The sequence below is a fragment of the Malurus melanocephalus genome, unplaced genomic scaffold (genome assembly GCF_030028575.1).
Source record: "Malurus melanocephalus ecotype Western Australia unplaced genomic scaffold, MMel_1.1 scaffold_269, whole genome shotgun sequence".
NCBI lineage: Eukaryota > Metazoa > Chordata > Aves > Passeriformes > Maluridae > Malurus > Malurus melanocephalus.
The window spans coordinates 519841-541557 of NW_026623501.1; the positions used below are offsets into that span (position 1 = coordinate 519841).

The 21717-nt window shown below is 51.6% G+C and overlaps 1 protein-coding gene across 1 annotated transcript; it reads right to left on the minus strand.

The window, feature by feature from the left end:
• Positions 1 to 6: 6 nt before the first annotated feature.
• TCOF1 (treacle ribosome biogenesis factor 1) lies at positions 7 to 20071 on the minus strand. Its single transcript, XM_057376038.1, has 17 exons — positions 19938 to 20071; positions 19328 to 19383; positions 16516 to 16658; positions 15692 to 15798; positions 15077 to 15419; positions 14158 to 14246; positions 13469 to 13693; positions 12576 to 12845; positions 8577 to 8751; positions 8297 to 8430; positions 6172 to 6345; positions 5483 to 5714; positions 5164 to 5249; positions 4211 to 4439; positions 2642 to 3211; positions 1502 to 1599; positions 7 to 995 (listed from the first exon to the last, which is right to left on the minus strand). The coding sequence occupies exons 1-17, from the start codon at positions 20046 to 20048 to the stop codon at positions 963 to 965; spliced, it is 3075 nt and encodes a 1024-aa protein (XP_057232021.1). The 5' UTR covers positions 20049 to 20071; the 3' UTR covers positions 7 to 962.
• Between the last annotated feature and the right edge of the window lie 1646 nt (positions 20072 to 21717).

Genomic DNA, 21717 nt, shown 5'->3' on the forward strand with positions numbered 1-21717 from the left:
AAACCAACACAAAAACTGACTCTGCCTTGGCTGAGAACAGCTGCTGGACACAACTGTTCAGTGCAACTCCAGGGACTTGAAAATCACTGCTGTCAGTGTTAGAATAAAAAGGAAACCCGAGAGCTTTCTTCTGTAGTAGCAAAAGGACTGACACCACAAATCACAGGAGGGAAAAAAAAAGGTAAAAGTTTCTCTCAAAAATATAGCTCTGTGGTAAGAGAAAGGGATGGCTGGGTGTCAACGAGAGGAAAAGCAGTTTATGCTCTGCTCTGGTCAAACTGCCTCYTCCAGTTCCATCCCATCTGGAGGGACTATAAACACATCTCTGGACCCCAGCAGGGCAGGAGGAGGCAGAAAGTTACACTGCTYTGCTCTAAAAGTCACAGTTAAAAGAAGTTATAAATTACTATTTTTAAAAACGTTGGAATTCTCCCGGTGAGCTTCCTTTTCCTCTCTTCTGTTTGATCTTCACCCATGAACCTTTTATCACAGGAATGCGGTACCTTTGGGGAGAGGGGTTAAAAGAATTAGGGATGGGGAAGAGGAGAACAGCCTTACAGCTGAGCAGAGTGTGAGCAGAAGCACCTGGTCCACTCCCAGGTGGATACAACATCACCATCTAAGCCACATCACTTTTCCAAGCTCCCTGTGGTCAGCAGGGACAGACAGACACTGCCAGAGGCCACTCATCTCTGCTGGTGACAGAGGTCAGCAACACCCAGGCTGAACATCCAGTTCTTAGCAGCTAAAGAGTTGAGGTCAGACACATCCAGAGAAGCCAGCACACAGCTGCATGACATTCCTCACACTGTTCCACTCCCTGGCCCTCCAAGGCCAGGCTGGCTCAGTGAGCACTTAAGAGGGCACATTGTCTTCCCAAAACTGGCCCAGRAGTTCTGAATGTGGCCAAGGTTACGCAGCTCAGGGTACCAGTGGCCAGTCCCCACAGGCCATGTACCTTCTCACAATCCTTCAGGCTCGGCTGCCTTCTTCTTCTAAAATGGAAAGGGGGAAAAATACATCAGTATCATTGGCACTACAAGCATGAAGAACCCAGCAAAGCCACTGAGGCTTCCTGGCTATGTCCTTGTRAAGGTGGCAGCCACAACAAACCACACCCTGTCATCTCCTTCTGTCASCCCTTGAAGCCCTTGGGATGGGAGGCAGAAGCCTGCCAAGCCCTCAGGAGCTTGTTTCTGCTGAGAAGGAGATGAACAGGCAGCTGAAAAGCAGCATTTGCTCCCTGGACAGGACTAAGTCCTTTGCCACCARAAGGACCCCCGGGTTTGACCATTCMAKGGAAAGGAATGTCCTGCAGCAGTGACACAGAACAAACCCTCTGAGCYACCCTAATCCCAGCCACAGGTCAGAGTGTTTCAAGAGTGGCTACAGTGAACTGCAGGCTCCCCTGTACTGCCAGCAAGGCCAGGACATGGCTCTGTTCCTCCTCCAGCCTGGCACACTGCCGGGATGACCCCCACAGCCAGGGTCTGACATTTACCTTTTTCTTCTTCTTGAGAACCTCAGCAGAGCCATCTGCTACAGGTGCCCCTTCCAAAGAYGCCTTTTTGCTCTTCTTTTCTTTTCCAGGCTTCTTTTCTAGGAGTGGGAAAGAACAGCAAACTAAGAGAGGGACTGTGGTATTGTCAGCTCTGAGAAGGAGCACAGACTGAAGGAGCACCTCCAGTATGTTTCTGATCTCATCCAAAGCTGAGCAGGATTTCCAGAACAGGAACTGGATGAAGGCAGAGCTCTAACACAGGCAGCTGCACCCAGGGATGTTTCCCTAATACCCCTGAGCCAGAGCAGCTTGATCCCACCCTCTGTGCACACATATGGGTGGAATTACATAGAATTTCCTCTTTCCACCTCCTGSTGTGCACCTGCTCCAAGGAACCGCTTCAGGGCTGGAGCAGATGAGCACATGCCAGAAATGAGAGCTAGGAGAGATGTTAACACAGGGTGGACACAAGGTTCAGCTCAGCACAACTGCTCCAAGAGGATCCAGCTCACCCCTGTCCAACAGCTCAAGGGCCAATGGACAAGTTTGTCTCCTCCAAAAATAAGGGCTGTTTTTCAGAAGAACAAAAACCCCAGCAGATCTGGCTCAGCCAATACATCTCCCCTGCCAATTTTTTTAAAGCCTAAAAGGTCTAGCATAAAACCAGCTCTACTTTGCAAATGCAGGCTGCACTGCAAAGAAAAAAAAAAGGCTTTTGGATTAGGGAAGAGAGCAAAGCACTAGAGAGCAGCAAGGTGTAGAAAGCTCACAAGTGACAGGACAAGAACAAATAGACTCAAGTGAAGCCAGGGAGGTTTAGATTAAATATTAGGAAAAATTTTTTCACTGAAAGGGTAGTCAAACACTGGGACAGGCTTGCCCAGGGCAGTGGTGTGGTCACCACCCTTGGAGGTATTTAAAAGACATGTAGATATGATACCTGGGGACCTGGTTTGGGAATGGACCTGAGTTAATGGTTGGACTTGATGATCTTAGAGGCCCTTTCCAAGCCACCTCCACAATTCCATGCAGGAAGCAGCCAAGCAGGAAGCCAATGGGAAAGTGGATGCTACCAGAGGCTGACTGTGCATCAGCTGCAAGAACCTACTGCAAACTAGGCCCCAAGTGTGGGATGCTTACTTTTAGCTGTTTTTTTCTTTTCCTTGCCGCCTGCCACCTTCTCCAGGYCACCATCTGCTTTCTTCTTTTTCTTTTTGGGTACTTCTTCATTAGTTTGSCCTTTCCGTTTCTTCTCCTTGGGCTGCCCCACAGCCCCATCCTCTCCTGTCAGTTTCCGCTTCTGAGAAGTTTTCTGCTTTTTGTTCTCTTTGTCTTTGTTCTTGGACGTTTTCACAGCCTTGTCTGCTGTGGAGGATGGTTTCTTTTTTTCCTTCTTTTCTTTTTTCTCCTTTTTCTTCTTCTTCTTCTTCACTTCCAGCCCCTCCACTGTTTGCACTGCAGGGACTTSGGCTGTGGTGACCTCGGTTTCACTCCCTGAGCTTGGCTCCTGTGGCTGTGGGACGGAGAGCTGGGCATGTGATGATGCTGGGGCTACTTGCACCCCTTTTGCCCCAACATCATTCTCTTTCACTGCCAAGGTTTTCTTCTGTGGGGAAGCTTTGAGGTTGGCATGACCTGGCTCTGTTTTTCCTGMCACCTTGTCTTTGTTGGAGGCTTCYGTAGCTYCCTGACCTGAAGGGGGGTTGTTTTCTGCACAAACAGTAACAAGAGAGAGAAGACAACTCAGAGAGAATTCATTATACAGACTACAGTCACAGGAGGATGGAAATGTGCATTTGAAGAGCAGCATTCAGTTCTTCCCCCAAAAAGGCAAAACTTGTTGCCATCTATAGCAGAGGAAGATGCCTCAGGCTGAAGTGGGTGACAACAGCAACAGCAGCTCTGGCTGTTGGACAAGATGGCTGAGCACAGACAAAGCAGGACAGTCCTTCCCCAGTAAATTGGGGACTTCCCAAGGTGGTGGGGGTATCCAGACTGCCACATGTAACCACCCCAATGGCCAACCCCAGAGCACCTGGGCCTCTTGAGCCCATATACAGAGCTGCCCTCCTCAACAACCCTTTGCACAATTTCACCATGTGCCCAACAGACCAAGAGACCCATCTGAGCTTCCAGAGTGGGCCAGAGCTCATCTGAAGGTGCCAGGGTCACACCAGAGCAGAAGCACCTTCCAGCTCCAAGTTTTACAATTTGCCAGCAAACCAGGGAAATGGTGGGACATTAATTTCTCCACAGGCCTTCTCACTTGCTTCCCCTCCTCTGCTCTGCAGACATGCAGAGCCCACACAGCCCACRGGGAGGYTTGAAYACCARCACTGTGCAGCASATGTTCTCCAGGCAGTGTTTGAACRTTGCACAGAAGCCAGCACCACCCAGCCAATGCAGCATGCATGGGCTCCAGGGAGAGCCCTACCTGCTCCTGGTAATTMCTGTGGTTAAAGCACATCTTGGAAGAGTCAAAGGCACTGAGCCTTGGAGGCAGCCAGCACAAGCAGGGTGTTCAGGGAGAGGGCTGTGCTGTGGCCAGGGAAGCCAGCAGACGGCAGCAGCACTCCATGTCTCTCCGTGGTAGAGACACACTGGGAACAGGGCCATCCCAGTGACACCCTCCCCAGTGTCACCCACCCGTGCCAGCATGSCTTTGCTCCTGGGCCAAGCAAATTCCCAACCTTGCCAAAGGGGACCCACCTGCTTTGTGGTTTGCAGCCACCTGGTTGTCATCTGTGTCAGAGTCGCTGCTGTCGCTGCTCGAGCTGTCAGCTGGGGCTGCTTTCGGGGGGCCCTTGGCAAGGGAGTTTCCAGCAGTCACGGCTGCCTTCTCTGGCCCCACTTCACCTTTAGGTTGTGGGGGAACAGTCTTTGGTGCCTGGGGTATTACTGGGGTCTTGGAGAGGACTGGGTAGCCTGTGAGGAGGGACTGAAACAGCACAGACACACTTAGGAGTCACAGCAGGGCAGCCTCCCACACACCAGACACACAGTTCTGTCTCTGCTGCTATTGTCTTCACACTCCAAGTGAAGGGCCCACCTTTGGACACCTGTGAAGCCAGCTCTGAGAGCCCATGGCTACCAGGAGAGGGGCCAGCACTGGCAAGACACCAGCTGAGCTGGCAGCCTCGAGAGCTGGCAGCCAGAGGTTCTCCTTTGTTCTCGCCCAGCAAGGCAGGCTTGGGGGAGGCTCCTGGCCATCAGCATGCACCCACGCACAGCTAATGCACTGCAGATGTGCTGCACGCCCTGCACGTTACTTACAAAGGGAATTGAATGTCTTGGACACGGGTTAAGTTACAAATAGAAGTGGGGAAAAAAAATCCCTGCTGCTATTGGCACTGTGCATCAGTTCTCCTGRTTTAACCCTTGCAAGGTACCACCTCCTCCTATCTCTTCTTCCAGGGAAGGCACCATGAACCCTGGACCCAAGGCCTGGCTGCCTGGGGAAGCATTCCAGGTTCAAAAGCCTCTTTCTCTCTGCCCCCACCAAAAGGTCTTGCTCACACCACTGCACTGGGGAGCCCCCAGTTATCTGCTGGAACACACCCCCAGCATCCCATCTGCTATGGCTGAGATTTGAGTCTCTCTCAGTCCTACTTAGCAGCCAGCTGCAAGACCCGAGAGGATCCCAGACTGTTCAGATACCGTACCTGTGATCCTGCAGGCTCCTCCTCCTCACTGGACTCTGAGGAGGAGCTGTGGGCTGCCTGGGTGCCTCCTGGTTTCTGCAGGGAGCCTGCTGGAAGAGCAGAGTTTATCCTGTTAAACCTACCACTGCTGCCGGGGGCTGAGCTGAGCTCCCCAGCACAGGCACTGCCACCAAAAAGCCTTCAGCCTCCAAAGAAAGGGCAGTGCTCTGCCAGGCTGGAGAGGAGGAAACCCTTATCAAGCACTTCACAACTCCCAGGGGGTCACAAAAGACAATCCCCACCTTTGTACCACCAAAAGCATCTTCTGGAGAGAACTAACCAGGTTTGGGAGGCTGTTTGGGTGCCTCCTCCTCGTCACTGTCGGAGGAACTGCTGCTGTCTGAAGTGTCCTCTGCTTGGATGGGTGGTGCAGCCTGGGTCGGGTGGCTGTCCTGTGCTGGCTGCAGGACTGACTTCCTTGCCTTGGCAGTGGAACTTCCCAAGGTGGCAGTGTTGGATGGTGGAGCTTTTCCCACAGGAACCGTTGGCTTTTGGCTAGAAGCAGCGGGGACCTAGGGAGGGAGAGATGAAATAGATCTGGAAGGAGGAATAACTAACTGCTCATGCCCATGAATTATAGGCAGCAGCCCAGAGCAGATGGGTGTGAACCACCTTGGCCCCCTCTTTCAGCTGTACTGCTCCAGTCCATGTCAAGAACCYCTCAGAGGGCCCAGCTTGCCCCAGCCCACAAGGCAAGCAGGCAGCTACAGCCAAGCAGACAACTGGTATCACAAAAAAATAAACCAGCCAGCCAGCTGGGAGACAGGAACAGCAAAGGTACCAGGGCTACCCTCTGCTCCTCTGCTTCACCTCATGGTGTGATAATCATAGTTAGGTGAGAGCAGCCCCTCCCTCCCCACTTCATGAACACATTCCTCAGGTGGGGACATGGCATCAGTCCCAGACCTCAGCAGACCCATCTTCTCTGTCCCCAGGAAAGCTCCCCACATTAGCCTCCTCCATCATTACCTTTCCTGACAGCTTGTTGTGCTCCGAGGCATCACTGATCGAGCTCTCAGACACTCTGGTCACTGTAGGGACAGTGGCAGCTTTTGTCCTCTTCCCCAGAGGCAGGGTGGCATTTGCCTTTGCAGCCACCATGCTCGAAACCGCAGTTACTTTGATGTTSGGCTGGGACAGACTCTAAAACAGATGAGAAAGAAAATCAGCACAGAGCAARCTTGGAGGGAAAAGATACAGAGGCATACACCAGCACTAATCCAGCACTAACTCCTGAGCCTTTCCATCGTTTTCAGCACAGCACCAAGGCTTTTTGTTTTTCAATTCTCTCCCTTGCAGACCAGCTCTATCTCCCATGAGCATTTGAGCAAGGCCTCTGGCACAGCCAGRAGCAGAAATGAGGACCAGCACCCTGACAGTGGCAAAAGCATTAGCTCAGTGCCCCAAAGGCACCTACCCTGAGGGCATACAGGGGAAATGTGCTGTGCTTGCAGGCTGTGAATCCCTACCCACTGCAGCACCAGCATGACTGCAGCTGGAAAACTTTGCAGAGCAGGCACTTGAACTCCAGGATGTCCTCTACACTCTAAAAATCACACCCCAAAAGTTAACTGGCAACAGAGATAAACTAGGACACCAACCACAGGGAAAATCTGCCACCAGGTCTAAAAGCCAGAAACAGATTAGGGGTCAAATTAACAAGAGCAATTTTGTTGCCTCACATTTGAAACATCCCATCAAACTTAGGCGGGGTTAAAAATAGAAAGGCCAGGGGCATGGAAATCAGGTACTGGTGACASGTCCATGACACAAATGCCAGCAGAGGAGGGAGCAGGAGCCAYGAAGGAGAACTCAGCCTCCTGGTTTGTGTTACTGACGAGGCTACAGGCTACGTGAGCAGCTCTGTCCCTCCAGATCTCTGACAAGCTGGGCYTTTGTGGGCTGACATTTCCCTCACACAACATCTGGCCTTGGAAAGAAAAAGGCCCCGTTCTGCCGTGCAGAGCCGCCAGCCTAACGTGAGCTCTCAGCCTTCTTACACAAAGTTCAAGTTACAGAAACTGCATTATTTTACACAATCACAGTAATATAAACATGCTTTACTCAAAGRCTGCTCAGGATGGCTGCCTGCCCATCAGCTGGCACGAGACAGACATTCTGCTGGCCACAGCCTCGGGCCAACATGGGGAAGGGCTTCCTGAGTGCTCATAATGTCCCCCTCCCAGCAAAGGCTTATGTGGGATWAAGAAGTGTGCTTGGCCACCAAGTCCTGGGCTCAGAGCACAAGCCAAGCCACCACCATGTGGGAACAGTAGCCATGCTCCTCAGGCAGTGGGTTTTTCATGTGGTTTCTTGGGCTCAAACTGCAGCACAAGTGCAGACACYCCCAACACAGCTTCACACCAAGGCAGCTCTGGCCCCAGGGAGCTCAACCACAGCTTTGCAGGACTGGCATGGAGACACAAAGAGACTCCAATGGGAGAGCTGGGATCAGCTCCACAACACTCAGTGTGCTCTCAGCACAGATATGGGGTTCACCTCTCTTCTCCCAGGCAGAGGCCTGGTTCCTTCAGCTGAAAGTCAGCAGGACTATTATGCTACCCTTCAGGGCAGATCCTTCCATCCTCCCAAGGCTTGAGGAAAGAAAACCAGAAGACTTCAGGGGTCTGGGAGGAACCAGAYGATGGGTTGCATTGGAGCTATACTGATCATGGAAAGATTCTTCCTGTAAGCATTTGGATAATTTTCCAGTCTAAATTCCTGGAGTAGAGCAGAGGGGACAGAGTCCCATGGGAGGTCTGGGCTTGTGTGTCTACTCATGGTGTGATAATCATAGTTAGGTGAGAGCAGCCCCTCCCTCCCCACTTGATGAACACATCCCTCAGCTGGGGACATGGCATCAGTCATGCACTCACACTCTCCACTGCTCTCACACTCTGCAAGATTGCTGTGGCTGAGATGTGCACCCAGAGCTGGGGTTAGCCAGGCCCATGGACACTGCCAAGAAGATCTGACCCAGCCAACAGGAGGCTCCTCTGCACCACTCATCACAGGCACAGCTACCACCATCCAAGTGCTGAGACCTGAGCATGCAGCACTAAAAGCCTACAGAGCCAGTGGGTCAGCCCCTCACCTGGGAAGGGGGGACTATTTCATCCTCTGTATCAGACTCCTCACTGGAATCATCACTGCTGTCCACAGCTACTGCAGGTGCTGGAGCTGGTGCCTTTTGTGCATTTGTTGGTTGGGGYACAGAGTTGGCCTTCACTGCAGGAAAAGTGTAAGAGATTGTCACTGTGAGAATGAGATGCTCCCCGTGCCTGTCCAGAGCAGGAGCTGCACCATATGCAGGTGAGAAGAAGAAATGCTTGGGGATGCAGGTGAGGGATCCTGGCTACTACCAGGAGACTTACCAGCTTGTGGAGGCTGTTTCTGTGCTGCAGGAGACTCCTTTTCGCTGTCAGACGAGTCACTGCTCTCACTTTCTGAAGCCTGGTTTTTCAAGGTGCTTACCACTGCTTTTTCAGGCTGCCCAGCTTTAGGAGCCTGGCTCAGGTTGGGAGCAGGCTTGGGCTGTTCAGATAACCGCTTAACATGGAAAAAACACAGGTCCAGAAATGCAGTATAAGTACAGGTATTATTTACGAGCTTAAGTGCAGTTTCAGTTCAGGTTGGGTTTTGTTTTATCCTAAAATAAAGGTTCAGCTCAGGTTGGGTTTTGTTTTATCCACAGCGGCTACTAACACTGACACCATCCTCGGTGTGTTATGAGTGGAAGGGGCTTCAGTCACTGAGCTGCTGTAGATACATCCCTCTGCATTCAGCAGTTTGCTTCTGACAGAAGGCCCAAGTGTGCTTTTACACGAGAACACAGGCTAACAGTGCTTGTTATCTCCTAACAGAAGTCCTTCTTGAAGCAGAGACACTGGACAGAAGCCTGAGGACAGCAAAACACTCCCACTTCAAGGAAGCCTCTCATTTAAGCATGACCTACCCACAGCTCAGGGAATCAGCAGGAGTGGGAAGCCTTGTGCCATAACCCTGCAAGATTCAGAGACAGTACTAGAGCAGCCACAGCCTAGAGCTGCTGGAGAGCTCAGTGTAGACACAGGGCTGGCACTAGGTTTTGGGAACACAGAGGGCAGGCAAAGACAGAACATGACTCAGCTTGCAAACTGATGTGTCAACAGGTCTAAGAATTTAGAAATCTCCAGACAACAAAACACCTCTGACATTCACTTGGGCTGCATCTTTCTACAGCACCTCCAGGATAGGCCCTGAGTCACCTTCCCTGCTGTGTCAGCACTAGGAAGCCACAATCACCTGTGAGATACACAACTGGTGAGACTCCCTCTCTTCCTGGCCCCTCTCCAAGGGCTGGAGAGCCCCCTCTGGCACACTGAAGGCTAGTGGTGGCACAGAAGAGGAACTGCTACTGGAATGATCTGTGAATTTCCTCCCCTGCAGATATTCCCCAGGCTGGYAGTGCTCTGCACCCGCTTGTTTACTCACTCATGGCTCAACTTTGGGGTGCTCTGCCAAAGAGYACATGTTTGCCAGGGCAGGCAGGCCCTGTGCACCCTGTATGTGATGCCAGCCAGCTATGGCACTCCATGAGAGATTCCTGCCTGGTTGCACCACCCCTGCCACCCCCCTGCCATGCTGCCAACCCAGTGACACCCCCACAGGCYGCAGCAGAGAGCACCTGCTTAGCAGCCTTTTGGGAAGACCAACCCTACTGTGCTTCCTGGCACAGCCCTGCCATGGGCTGCCACTGGGGCACTGTTTATCATCCCCAAGCCAAACACTAAACAGACAACAGCATCTGCATGTTTATCCCATTACAGAACAGCTCTCTGAATGTGCCAAGCACATTTTGACTCTGCTTAGAGAAACAGAAACCTCCACAAGTGTTTGGGGAGAGGGGACTGCAAACCTCACTTCCCTGTTTTGTTTTGATACCAATGAGTCACAATCTCCAGGAGAGAGGCCAGCTTTGCAATGCTGAAGAGACAYAAGTACTTGAAGCAGACAGAAGAATTCACACACAGTGCTCTGAACGTGCTAGCTCCTCTCCCTGCTATCCTGAGCACTGCTGTGCAAAGGAAGAGCTTAGCAAGATCGGAACTCACTGAGTTTTAAGCTCACTCCATTTGAAGACCTTCACAGTGATGAGTCTGGCTTCTCCCTCTTTGTGGATGCACAGCACAGGGCTGCTCAATTTCCTAACATAGCAATGGAGTGGGAAGGAGCTGCCATGCAGGGGCATCCTAACACAGAAAAAAACATAAGGTTTATACAGCCTCAGGTGGGATCTGGCCAAGAGCACAGCTGAATTACATCCAGGGAGCAGGTAACAGGCAGAGAGCTTCTCACAGCTTGAGAGTCACAGGTACCAAAGTAACTCAGAGAGGAGGAAAATAACTCAAGAGGAAATAATTTTTCCTGCTCCCTCTCCAGCCCCCAAAGCAGGAGCTGCCTGTGGCTCTKTGAGTGTGATGACTCAGCTCCTGAACAACCCATCTGCCACTCGCTGRGTCCATTTGCATCCTGCAGCGCAGCATGACAAGAGAGGGAACAACACSGAGCCACGTGCGCCCAGCACGTTGTAAAATCACACTCCAGCACTGCCTGTGCACTGCAGGAGCACCGCCGTGTACCAGCACTGGGACCAGTATCTCAGCTGTGTCACGGCCCAGCAAAGGGACAACTGCCACCTGCACAGGACAGGGAACAGCGTTCCCACAGGAGGGAAAGAGACCCTCTGTCTCTTGGGGAATTTGGCCTCTCCCCACAGGGCCTGCAGTCCAAGACAAGAAGTTGCTGGCACAACTTCTGTCAGCACAACCYACACGGGTTTTCCTGGGATGCTCAAGGAAGACACGGGTTCCCAACACACGGGTGCACGTGCATCTCACRCCCACTCCTTGTAAACAGAAGCCAAAGCCTGTCTATAGAGGGCTCAAGTACCACCTTTGGCTCAAAACACTCAGRAAAGAAGCAACAGAGCAAAATTAGCAGCTCCAAAAGAGAAGCAGCTCACAGCATCTTTAAGGTCAGACTGTCCCCCATCACCATCCTTTCCCCCCAAAATACGCAAATACCTTGTCAACTTCTTTCATTAAATATTCCTGAGTCTTCAGGGGTAAACATACCAATTAAGCAGTTCAATTTAGGCATGATGTTCATTTTAATTGTGCTAATCCACCCCCACAGGGAAAGATGAAGCAGCTTCCAACGCTCTGTATCTGTTTGGATCTTGCACAGAAGCCAGAGGAAGTTGCAGGATACAGTAAGTCAGTGGTTAGCATATGCCCAAGTAGCAGATGGTGAGGGATGAGCTAAGAAGAGTTTGACTGGGAGGACAGGACTGTGGACACKGCTAAACCCAATGGTGTATCTTCAGGCTTCACTCGTGGTCCCTGCCTGTAGGCTATTAACACGGGAAAAAACAGCCTGTTTGGCAAAAAATAGAACTTCCTCGATGACAAGCTCTTCCTTGCTGACTTTGGCTGTTGAGGGGTAAACAACAGTTTGCAAGAGGGAAGATGCYGAAGTGGTTAAATCAGCAGGTAAAACTTGCATGGAGTCAACACCGGAGAAACAAACCTACCCCAGCACAGAAACCGTGCTAAAATGGACAAACTCGATGGTTTAACAGTGGGACCCCATGGCACAGCTATTAAATAGCTGTTCCTGTCACCCAGAGCTGAATCCTCACATATAATCAATCATGCAGGAAGAGAGCAGCACAGAGCCAACTGTTAGAGAAGCATCCCCCTCCACCCACCTTAGCAGACCAAGGCTATGAAGACAAAAATKCAGAGCCTTGCTGGCTCCTGCCTGTCAATAGTGAAAGGACGTGCTGACAAAGAGCTCCTTGCAAGGACACGTGAGGCTCTACCCCCAGCTTCCCTTCCTCCCTGCAGACAACAAAGCTGCATCTTCAAAACACTGCTTTCAGGGCACTTTCTGAAGGGYTCTGCAGCTCAGACTTAAGGCAGAAGGTCTCAGTACAATGTGCCTAGGGATTCTCTCAGGAAGGGCTTTGCATCCCTTTGAGTTTAGCCACCTGAGTCCAGTGTGAGCTCCTAATCTTTCTCCTTTTGTTGGAGAACTCTGACCAAACCCTCACAGGAGAGTTAGGACCAAGCTACCTGTGACCCTGCACACAAGGTCCACTCCAGAGGGGCAGCGATGAGTGAGCAGCTGGTATCAAACCATTTGCCTCCCACCTTCCTCTGGTCAGCTGTGTGAGAAGTGAGGCTGTATTTGTTTCCAGATAGAAAGAACTTCCTCTCCGAGGGACTGAGAAACATCATATTCCTGGTGTTTCAAGAGCAGTAGCAGCAATTAAGAGATAAACACTTGTCTTGCATACCCCATCCTTTGGCACTGAACACAGCACTTACCTTCTGGCTGATGGGCACAGGGAGATCCTCCTCTTCACTGGCTGARGAGGCAGAGCTCTCCACTGGCTTTGTACTTTCAGCAGGCTTTGTGGGGGCAGCAGTCCTTCGCWGTGAGGTTTTAGCCTGCTTTGGCACTGCAGGTTTTGGTGCTGTCTTCCCTTGGGACACTGGAAGTGTTTTTGCTGGAGCTGCTTTAACAGGAAGTGATGCTGCTGGTGTAGGTTTCACCGGGGATAGGATGGTCTGGGAGGACTTTGRAGGTGGCTTTGTCTGGACAAGACATGAACAAGAGTGAAATAAGGCAAATCCCACAGCAGCATAATTCATTTGCTCAGACTGTAACCAAGGCAAGAAATTTCAGAGCCCCCTGGGAAAGGCAAATCCTGAAGGAAGATTAGTGACTGGCAGAACACAAGGAATTCTTTCATCTAGCTTTGTGGGGATGGTCTCCCAAGATGAGAAAGCAAGAACAGACCTTCTTCATCAGCCTGCTGCTACTACCACTCCCCTCCAGTGAGGTACAAGGCAGCACTTCACATTCTCCCCAGCAGGGAAGCTGAGCTGCACTACAGTTTGACAAATTAGACATTATTTATTACAATTTATACCTGAGAAGCAAATTCCACCATGACAATTTGCCTCTTCAGGTGGGAAAAAATTGCTGAGGTTTTTTCCATTTAAAAGTACTGATGGATTTTTCTAAGAAAGGCACAATGGGTTGATCAAAGCTCAGAGCAAAGACACGGAGGTGCTTTTTAACACCTCACGCCTCCTTCCTCCCACCCCCAACATGACTTTGCTACACACGACATGCATTTACAAAATTTTCTTTTCACTGCAGTTCCTAGCCCTGAGAGGCATACAAGGAGAGAGAGRATCTGAGAGACACGAACTTGGGTTMCTGATGGAYGTTCCTCATCTTCACTGTCTGATGAGCTGCTGCTCTCTGATGTGTCACTGSGCTGTGCAGCCACAGGAACCGTTGTGGATGCAGGTTTGGCCTGGCTTACTGCCAGCACTGTTTGCTTCGCTGCATTCTTCTTAAGGGACACTGGAGCAGCAGGTGCACTTTTCACAGGTGTTGCATTAGACTGCACTGTTTTCACAGCTGGTTTGGCCTGGGAACAGGGAGAACACAAGGCAACAGGAGAATCAGGTGATACCTTAGAAGAAAATGGTTGAAAGCTCCAACTGCATGGAATCTGTTTTAAAGCAAGTTATCTTGCTAACTTTGACCAGGACAGGCTTGTTCAGATCCATGGGCTATGGAACACCTGAAGCAAGTCACTTTCTTCATGGACTGCCTGGCTGTATCTGTCGAATTGCATACTAATCACCTCCTACAGATCCAAGGATCTCCCTCAGCTTCAGGCACTAGTAGAAACTGGAATAGAATGGTTGATGCCAGTGGGGTTTAATGGGRCTCTCAGCCACACAGCAWGTRCYCTGGTCTTRGATTTGGGGATCTCACACACCCAAGGTAAGGGGTGCTGTCAGAATACAGCACTGTAGCATTTCCCCTCTTCTTCAAAAGAAAGGAATTGATTTCCTAGGGACAAAGAATCCATGCTGGAGAGGATACCTGGATGGCTGGAGTTGCCAATTCCTCCTCAGAGGATGTGTCCTCACTTGATTCTTCACTGCTGCTCTTGGCGGCCATGGCTGCTGGCTCTGAAACACAAGCGAGGAGATGTCACAGCTGCTGCCTGCTCTGAGCCCCCAGAGCATGATGCTAATGGGGGCTTTTGAGGTCAGGGAAACAAAACAAGCGACGGAGAGGGCTAAGGGGATTTGCAGGGAAGAGGACCCAGYCCTGCTGAAAACATCAGGGGCCTGCTGGGAACAGCTTCTCCAGACAAATGCTGCCACAAACATCCCTCCTCGAGTGCAGGCAGAGATGGAAAATGCTACCCAGCCACCTACAACYCTATGATAAACTGCCCAGCCACACACAACTCCCTGCAGGGGCATCCAGCCTGGCTGGGTATCCTCTGGAAAAGAGCCAAGAGCAGGATCATTTTCAGAAATTCAGCAGTCTATTCCTCACCCTCCTCCTCCTCCAACACACAGASACACACTTCAAAGCAYTTAAAGATTTCCCTAAAGACTTCAWGCCCCAAAACTAATCACTTTGCAATTGGGAATAAAGAGAAAACACTGTGGTGCCTTTCCAAAAAGCTGAAAGTATCAGCAGCGTTAGTACTGCATCTCCTCTGGACATGCTATACTGTTACCCACAACCCCTGAGTATGTGCTGAGTGCTGCCAGACATCTTAGCACAGGATCTGCTGCTTGAAATGGGAGCAAGCACGCAGGATTCATCCCACGGAGCTCTGGAGCTGGCTGCTTTGCAGTGTTCTAGCAGCCTCCCCAAGGAACAAGCATCATTCTGAGCTTTCCAGCAAGAGAGCTGAAAGGAACATGCTGAAGGCACGTCTCAGATCCAATCTGCAGCAAAGCTGGAGCTCACACACATCTACCCAACCCTGCAGGCTCCTTACCCACTCTGGGGGCTGGGGCCTTTGCAGTTGGTGTCTCATTTTCCTCCTCGCTCTCGGATGAGGAGCTGCTGCTGCTGCTGCTGCTGGAACTTTCTGCTGCTTTGGTCATTACGGGCGCTTTGCTTTGCCCTACTTTGGCCACGGCTGCTGTGGCATGTCCAGGCTTCCCAGGACCAGGCAGTTTCTGGGCCTTGGCTGGAGCTGAGGCATTGGGCTGCTGCTTGTTAGAGAGCACAGCTCTGTCGGCAGCAGGGAGCCCCGCTGCTCTGCCTGCCGGGGCAGTGGSCTTGGGAGGAGAATGGAGGGAGTTGGCAGCTTTGCCACCCACCACAGCTGCTGTYACCTAAAAGAAATAAAAGAAATTAGAAGGCTACACACAGATGAGCTAAATTTGAGACAATGTACCCACAACAGCAATGTGGCAGCCAGGTAAGCCACAGAGCTCTTTAAGGAAGCATTTGGGGGACAAATATCTAACAGAAGGCTTATGGCAGCATAGGAGGGTAATTTCATATGAATTMCACCCCAGGACACAATCCTACATGTGCCAATAAGTCTAGGACAGTCCTGACCTCAGAATACCACCTGCCTTCAAAGCCAAGAGCATTGCCTTACCGTCACTGCACCTTTCCCAGCTGGAGTCTCCTCTTCTGAYGAGGACTCATCCTCCTCACTGCTGTCTACATTCATTATCGAGTTCGTGGCCAGAGAMAGGCTGGCTGCTGTACAGGAGAGAGCCACAGAGCAGCTGTGTGAGTGTGTTTCTCACACCAACATGGTCTCTGGTTTGCAAGAGGGCCCCAGCAGCAGGGCAGGGTCCTATCTCCACATCTGACCCAAGACCATCGCCACTGCTACCCCTGTGACAGGCGTTGCCCCTCCACGCTATCCCTCTCTCAGACACCAAGACAGGGAACCTACCAAGATCTGGAGCTTTCCAAAGGCTGGTCTGCAGCAGATCAGACTGAGCCAAAATATACCAGACATGAGTTTTTGCTAGACTCTGCAAGCCAACACCTCCCACATCAGCTGCATGAGAGATTTATYCCCACCTCAGAGGGCACTGGCTCTTCAGACCAACTAACAAGACCATCAGTGATCCATGAAACAGGCCTGCCTTTGCTGGTCCAACACAAACCTGAGACCAGCTAGAAGGTGCTCCAGTGGGCAATGAGAGGTTCCCAAAGCTTCATCCAAGCAACAACACCCATCCCTCCCCAATGAATCATAACAGTTTTTTTTCTCGCTTCAGCAGACATCTGTGCTCCTCAGAAACTCCACATGAGAAGGGGGTGCTAAATTAGTTGTCCTATTTTTCTATGAACACAAACGAATAGCCATCATTTTACAAGCATTTTCTCCAGCCAAGCAAGCCGGGCTGCTCCTACACAAGTCTCCAGTCCTACTCTGTTAACTCCAAGGAGATGAAAGGCTCATACCATTTGCAGCTTTCGCCTTCTCTTTCTCATCYTCTTCTTTCTCTGAGCTCTCAGAGCTGCTCACGGGATCAGGAACTCTGATCTTTTCTGGGATGGCTGCCTCCTCATCACTCAGCTTTCTTCTCCTASAATTTGGTGGAGTTCTGAGGGAAGACAATGGGTGTCAAAACGGGGAAAAAGTATCTTGAACAAATTAGGATATAATTATTCATTCACTCACAGATCAGGCTCCAGCCTAAGAATAGGCAGTTGTTATTTCTCTGCAGAGGAATTCCTGCAGGGGTGGGAGAAATACTTCTCTAACCTCCAAAGGGCATCTCCAGYCCTCAGTTAATGTTCAAGAGCAACAAACATATTCCTGCAACATGCGTGTGAGATATTGAACCCACACCTTTATTCTGCGCTCTAGGCAGACTCTTTCTCACTTTAGCAAAGAAATAAAAACACAGTCAGGCTGATGCTCAATAAAAGGCATCCTACAGAACAAATTCTATCTCCAGGAGGCAGCTACAGTCACGGAGTAAGTGCAGCCTCAGAGTTAGGGCAGATATCTCAAACAGGTCCTGGTATTCCACAAGGCCAGAATTGAATCAAAAGGCTACAAAAGCCACCTGAAATTGGGCTCAAAAGTCAAAAGGGCAGGAAGGTCAGGCTGCAGAGAGGTTTAAGAAAGAAAGAAAGTGGCTGGTCCTACAGAAGATGTATTGGAAAATGGGGAGGAAGATGCCACAGGAAAGTATTAAACACTTAAACTGCTCAACTGGGTTAAAACATTAAGCTGGCAAAAGATTTCTCCAGGCTCTAAATCCTACCAGTGCCACAACAGACGATGTGGCYAAAGTTACCCATGTTTTCATTTGAGAATTAAAGACTGACTACAAATTTGCTTTATTACAAGGGTAACACTGGACACATGATGCACACACGCAGTACTTCTAAGCCCTGGGACACACAATTATCAGAAGCAAATATTCTCACTTCTGGGCCAGTTTAACTCATTTGATTTGTTTGTCTGTTTTAAAAACAAGATTAATTCAACAACTGGATGAGTAAAGATTGTGTTTGGTACCAAGCATGTTTGGGCAGCACAGCTGTAACAGCAAGTTTTGTGCAAGCAGGCTAAGCCAAAGGCATGTTTGCTCTTAGAATTTGCTACCCCAATAATCTTTTTAACAAAGTAACACAGCAGCCCACACAGCCAGCTCTGATCCTGCAACACCTTCCAGATCCTGCAACACCTTCCAGATCCAGTGGCAGCTGACTGCACAAGACAGATTGCTGTGAGAATTTGCTGTGAGTGACCAGGAGCTCAGAGAAATCCTCTGATGGTAAGAAATGGTGTCTGCCAGCACCGTCCCTGAAGCTCCAGAGCATCTGAGGGCTGTGGGGCTCAGGCTGCTCTAGGGCTGAGCTGSTCCAGCCTTTCCCTGCTCCCAGGCACACTTCCACCCCCTCTCTGCATCCTCCATGAGTAAACGCAGCTCAGGAGGGAGACCACTCCAGTAACTGCAAGTCTCAGCTTTAGGCTCACTCTGGAAGAGTTTTTGCAGGACACAACCAAGGACWGCCATGGTGACAAGGGCAAGAGCCAGAGGGCAGATTAAGGAAGGACACTTTTGGGCCAAAAGCCTTTGAAGCAACAGGATTTGATAAAGGCAGCTCACTCACAGGAGCACTGTAGGATAAAGAGAACTACAGGTCAACACATCCCTCATTTTGACTCACAATCAGGCAGAACTTAGGCAGACCAGGAATAACAGATGCCTTTGTGGGGCAGGACCATAACAGAAGGGTGACACTGAAGAGAAAAAAAGGAGTAAGATCTGACGCAGATGCCCTGTTGCCCTACAAGTTTAAAAGCAACAGTTTTGGGGAGGGTTTGCTGCAGCAGGCAGGATAAACCAGCACTGAGAAGGTCACCATCAGAACCATGAGAGCAACAGACTGTTAGAGGGAGCAACTGCAAACTGCTTCTATGCTGCTACATCCTCATCTAGACCCAGCCTTTCTCCTGCTCAGGTTTGGAGGACAAGAGCAAGGCCTGATGCATAAATCAGGAAACACTCTGAAAAAAGGACTTCCCAAGGCTGCAGGCATGGCCATGTTGAGGAGATCCTCCCTCCAGTGCTCCCAACTCCACGGATTCCAAGATAACCCAGCACTGAGGCTGCCACAGGCCTCCCTGCAGTGCTGCACTGCAACATCCAACCCGAGTGAGTGCAGGATGGGTGCAAATATCACAGATGGGAAGGCTCCCTCCTGCAGACYTTCAAATGGGGGATAACGATGCAGGAAGGCGTTAGGAACATGTAAGGATTTGAAAGGACAGGCTGAAACCATGAGATTTCCTCTGACTCAGATCATCTGTGATCTATGCCAAGGTTTAAGTCCCTGTAAGAGCTTTGGCATTTCGGCATCTGCTCAACTTCTCTGTTCTCAGGTCAATAATCCGGCAAAGCACGTGGCTTTAAAAAGAAAGTGAAACAGAACWGAGGGACAGATTTCTGAAGCAAAGCACGACTCTGAACTCCATGACACWCCAGCATCATCCAGCACAAACAAGCATCAGCTGCCCAAAACAAAATTACAACTTATCTCCAAGCTCAGGAAATTTTAAACCTGRGTAATCCTGAACATCTGAAATGAATTGTTGTGAAACCAGGGGTTARGAGAAAACTCTGCTGAGCACAGTTATCATCGGAAATCCTCTAACAACAGGGAATTCCAGCAAATAAACATCATACATGCTATGCAGCCTAAATGTCAGCACAGTCAGGAATCTATTCAATATTCATTCCCTCTTTTCACTTACTTTTCCCAGTGGGTAAAGATGTCCTCGAGRGAGATSGAGAGGGAAGGGAGCAATTTCTGTGAAAGCAGAGGGAACACCAGTCAGGCACCGGCCCCGTTTCGGGATGTGACCACAGAGAGAAGCAGAGACCGCGGAGGCCCATCTAGGAATCCCCCCCAGGAAAACGGGACCGTGCCTTCCTGCACACACCTCCCGCTGAATCCCTCCTACTCCCCGCCCCGCTGCACCCAGGGCCGCGTGTTCCCCTGGAGATTTGCCCCGGAGCAGCACGTGTTSGGAGAGCAGCAGCTCCCCGGTACGGGAGGCTTTACCCGGTGGGCTGCCGGCAATTCTGCCTTCTTTCTGGCCGGTTCGGAACCGGGACAGCCCGCGGGCACGGGGAGCACCCGCTGAGCACCGGGACACCACGTGGGTCCAGCATGAACCTGCGGGCCGGCGTGGAGCCACGGGCCCGCAGCGCCCGGCACCCACACGGCGCTCCGGGTGATCGCTGAGGGCGCAAAGGGGGAGCGGGCCCTGCGGACCCGCCGAGGCCCGCGCTACGACACCACCACCACCACCCCCCCGCGCCCGCTGCCTGCCCCGCGGCCGCAGCCCGGCCGCCCGTTACCTGCCCGCTCTGCGCCTGCAGCTCCCGGGCGGCCCGCGCGAAGCCGCCGCGGAGCAGGTGCTGGTGGATGAGGGCGAGCAGCTCCCGCCCGCCGCCGCCGTCGGCGGCCATGGCCCGGCCCGCGTGCCGCGCCGGAGACGCCACTTCCGCTTCCGCCGCGCGGCCCCATGGGAAGCGTAGTCCGGGAGTTGGCGGGGGTTGCGTGTGGGACCGGGAGGGAGGGGTCACCTCATGGGGAAAAGGGGGAGAAAGAAGCGGGGATCAGCCCAGGGGGCTCTCATACTGTTCTGTTGGGACATGGGGAGAATGGAGGAGCGGTGGGGGGGTCACCCACCCCATGGGGGTCTCTCACATCCCCTCGGCYGGGGATAGGGGAGAGAGAAGAGTGGGGGTCACTTCACGGTGATGCCTCATATCGCTCTGGCAGGAGATGGGAGAGAAGGGAAAAGGGGTTCACCCCATGGCGGCTGCCTGCACCGCCCCGGTGAGGATGGAGGAGGGCAGAGAGCAGGGCGGTCACCTCATGGCCGGCTCTGGGCCCCTCACACGGCCTGGGCAGGAGATGGCGGCGAACAGAGAGCGGCGGGGGGGGGGGCGGGGAGGATAATCCGCCCACCGGCGGGGGTGGCACAGCGGGGGTTGTTCCAGCAGCACCATATGTAATTCTATATATTTCACAACAGTTTTCCATAGGATTCATCCACAGCACTCCGGAGCCGAATCCTCAGAGCTGAYGGAGTGCTGACTGGACTTAGAGCTGCTTAGAGGAGCTACTCTGGCGTTTTTGGGGTTTAAACAAGCAAAGGACCAGAGGGCAGAAGCTGCTCCTGATGTGGAGCAGCTGTTGGAGAGGGGCCTGTGATGGAGGGGCTGCCCCGCTACCACCCCCCACCCTGTGCTGATACTTTCCAGGAAAAATCTGGCTCCCATCACTTTGGCAGGGGTTTATTTTTGGAAGGTTTAATAATGTCCGCGGTGTGCCTGTCGCTCATTCAAAATACAGACCCTTTATTTGTATTCCTAGGCGGGATTAAATATAAAACTGGCCTGGCTCCAGCTGGCTCTTACACCAAACGTCTTTGACACCGGCATSGTCCAAGGCTGTAAAGCCACGGTCCAGGTGGCAGTTTTACAGCTCCYGTAAATGAATTGCAGAAATTACAGACCTGGACGGCCCTTTCTGGGGCTSACCTCCCCCTGCTCAAGTGGTCACTGCAGCCTGGCATAAATGTGGCCACAGCACACGCCACAGTGGGGTAGATGGACTGTGACGGTGTTCTGGCACAACTGTGGCTGCTCTGGGCTGACCTGAGGTGCAAGGTCACAGCTGGTGGCCTGGTTTGCAGCCCTGGTTCTCYTRCCTGGAGARGAAAAGCCAGATGGAAGCATCCTGRGTCAGAGAGCAGAGAAGAGGGTCTTCTGAGGGGCTGTGGATGGGGCTGAGCAGACAGAGGCAGTCTGGGGATGCTGTTCATGGCCTCTGAACGTGAGGTTGGATGGAGATTGAGCCCCTGGACTCACAAAGGGCTCTGTCTGCTCCAGCAATATGGATGAACAGATTTGGACCTAYATTGACATGATCTGAAATGGCTTTATACCTGCAGGAGTTGCTCAGTTTGTTTTGTTTATTTGAAAAAAAAACCAAAACCCAAGTTTAAACACTAACCCAGCTCCCATCAGCATCTGGGTGATTAGAGGAGGTGCTGCCCAGGACTCAGGATCTCTCCTGGGCAGCAAAACTCTCCAAATACTTTGAAACAAACGTCAAACTATTAATGGA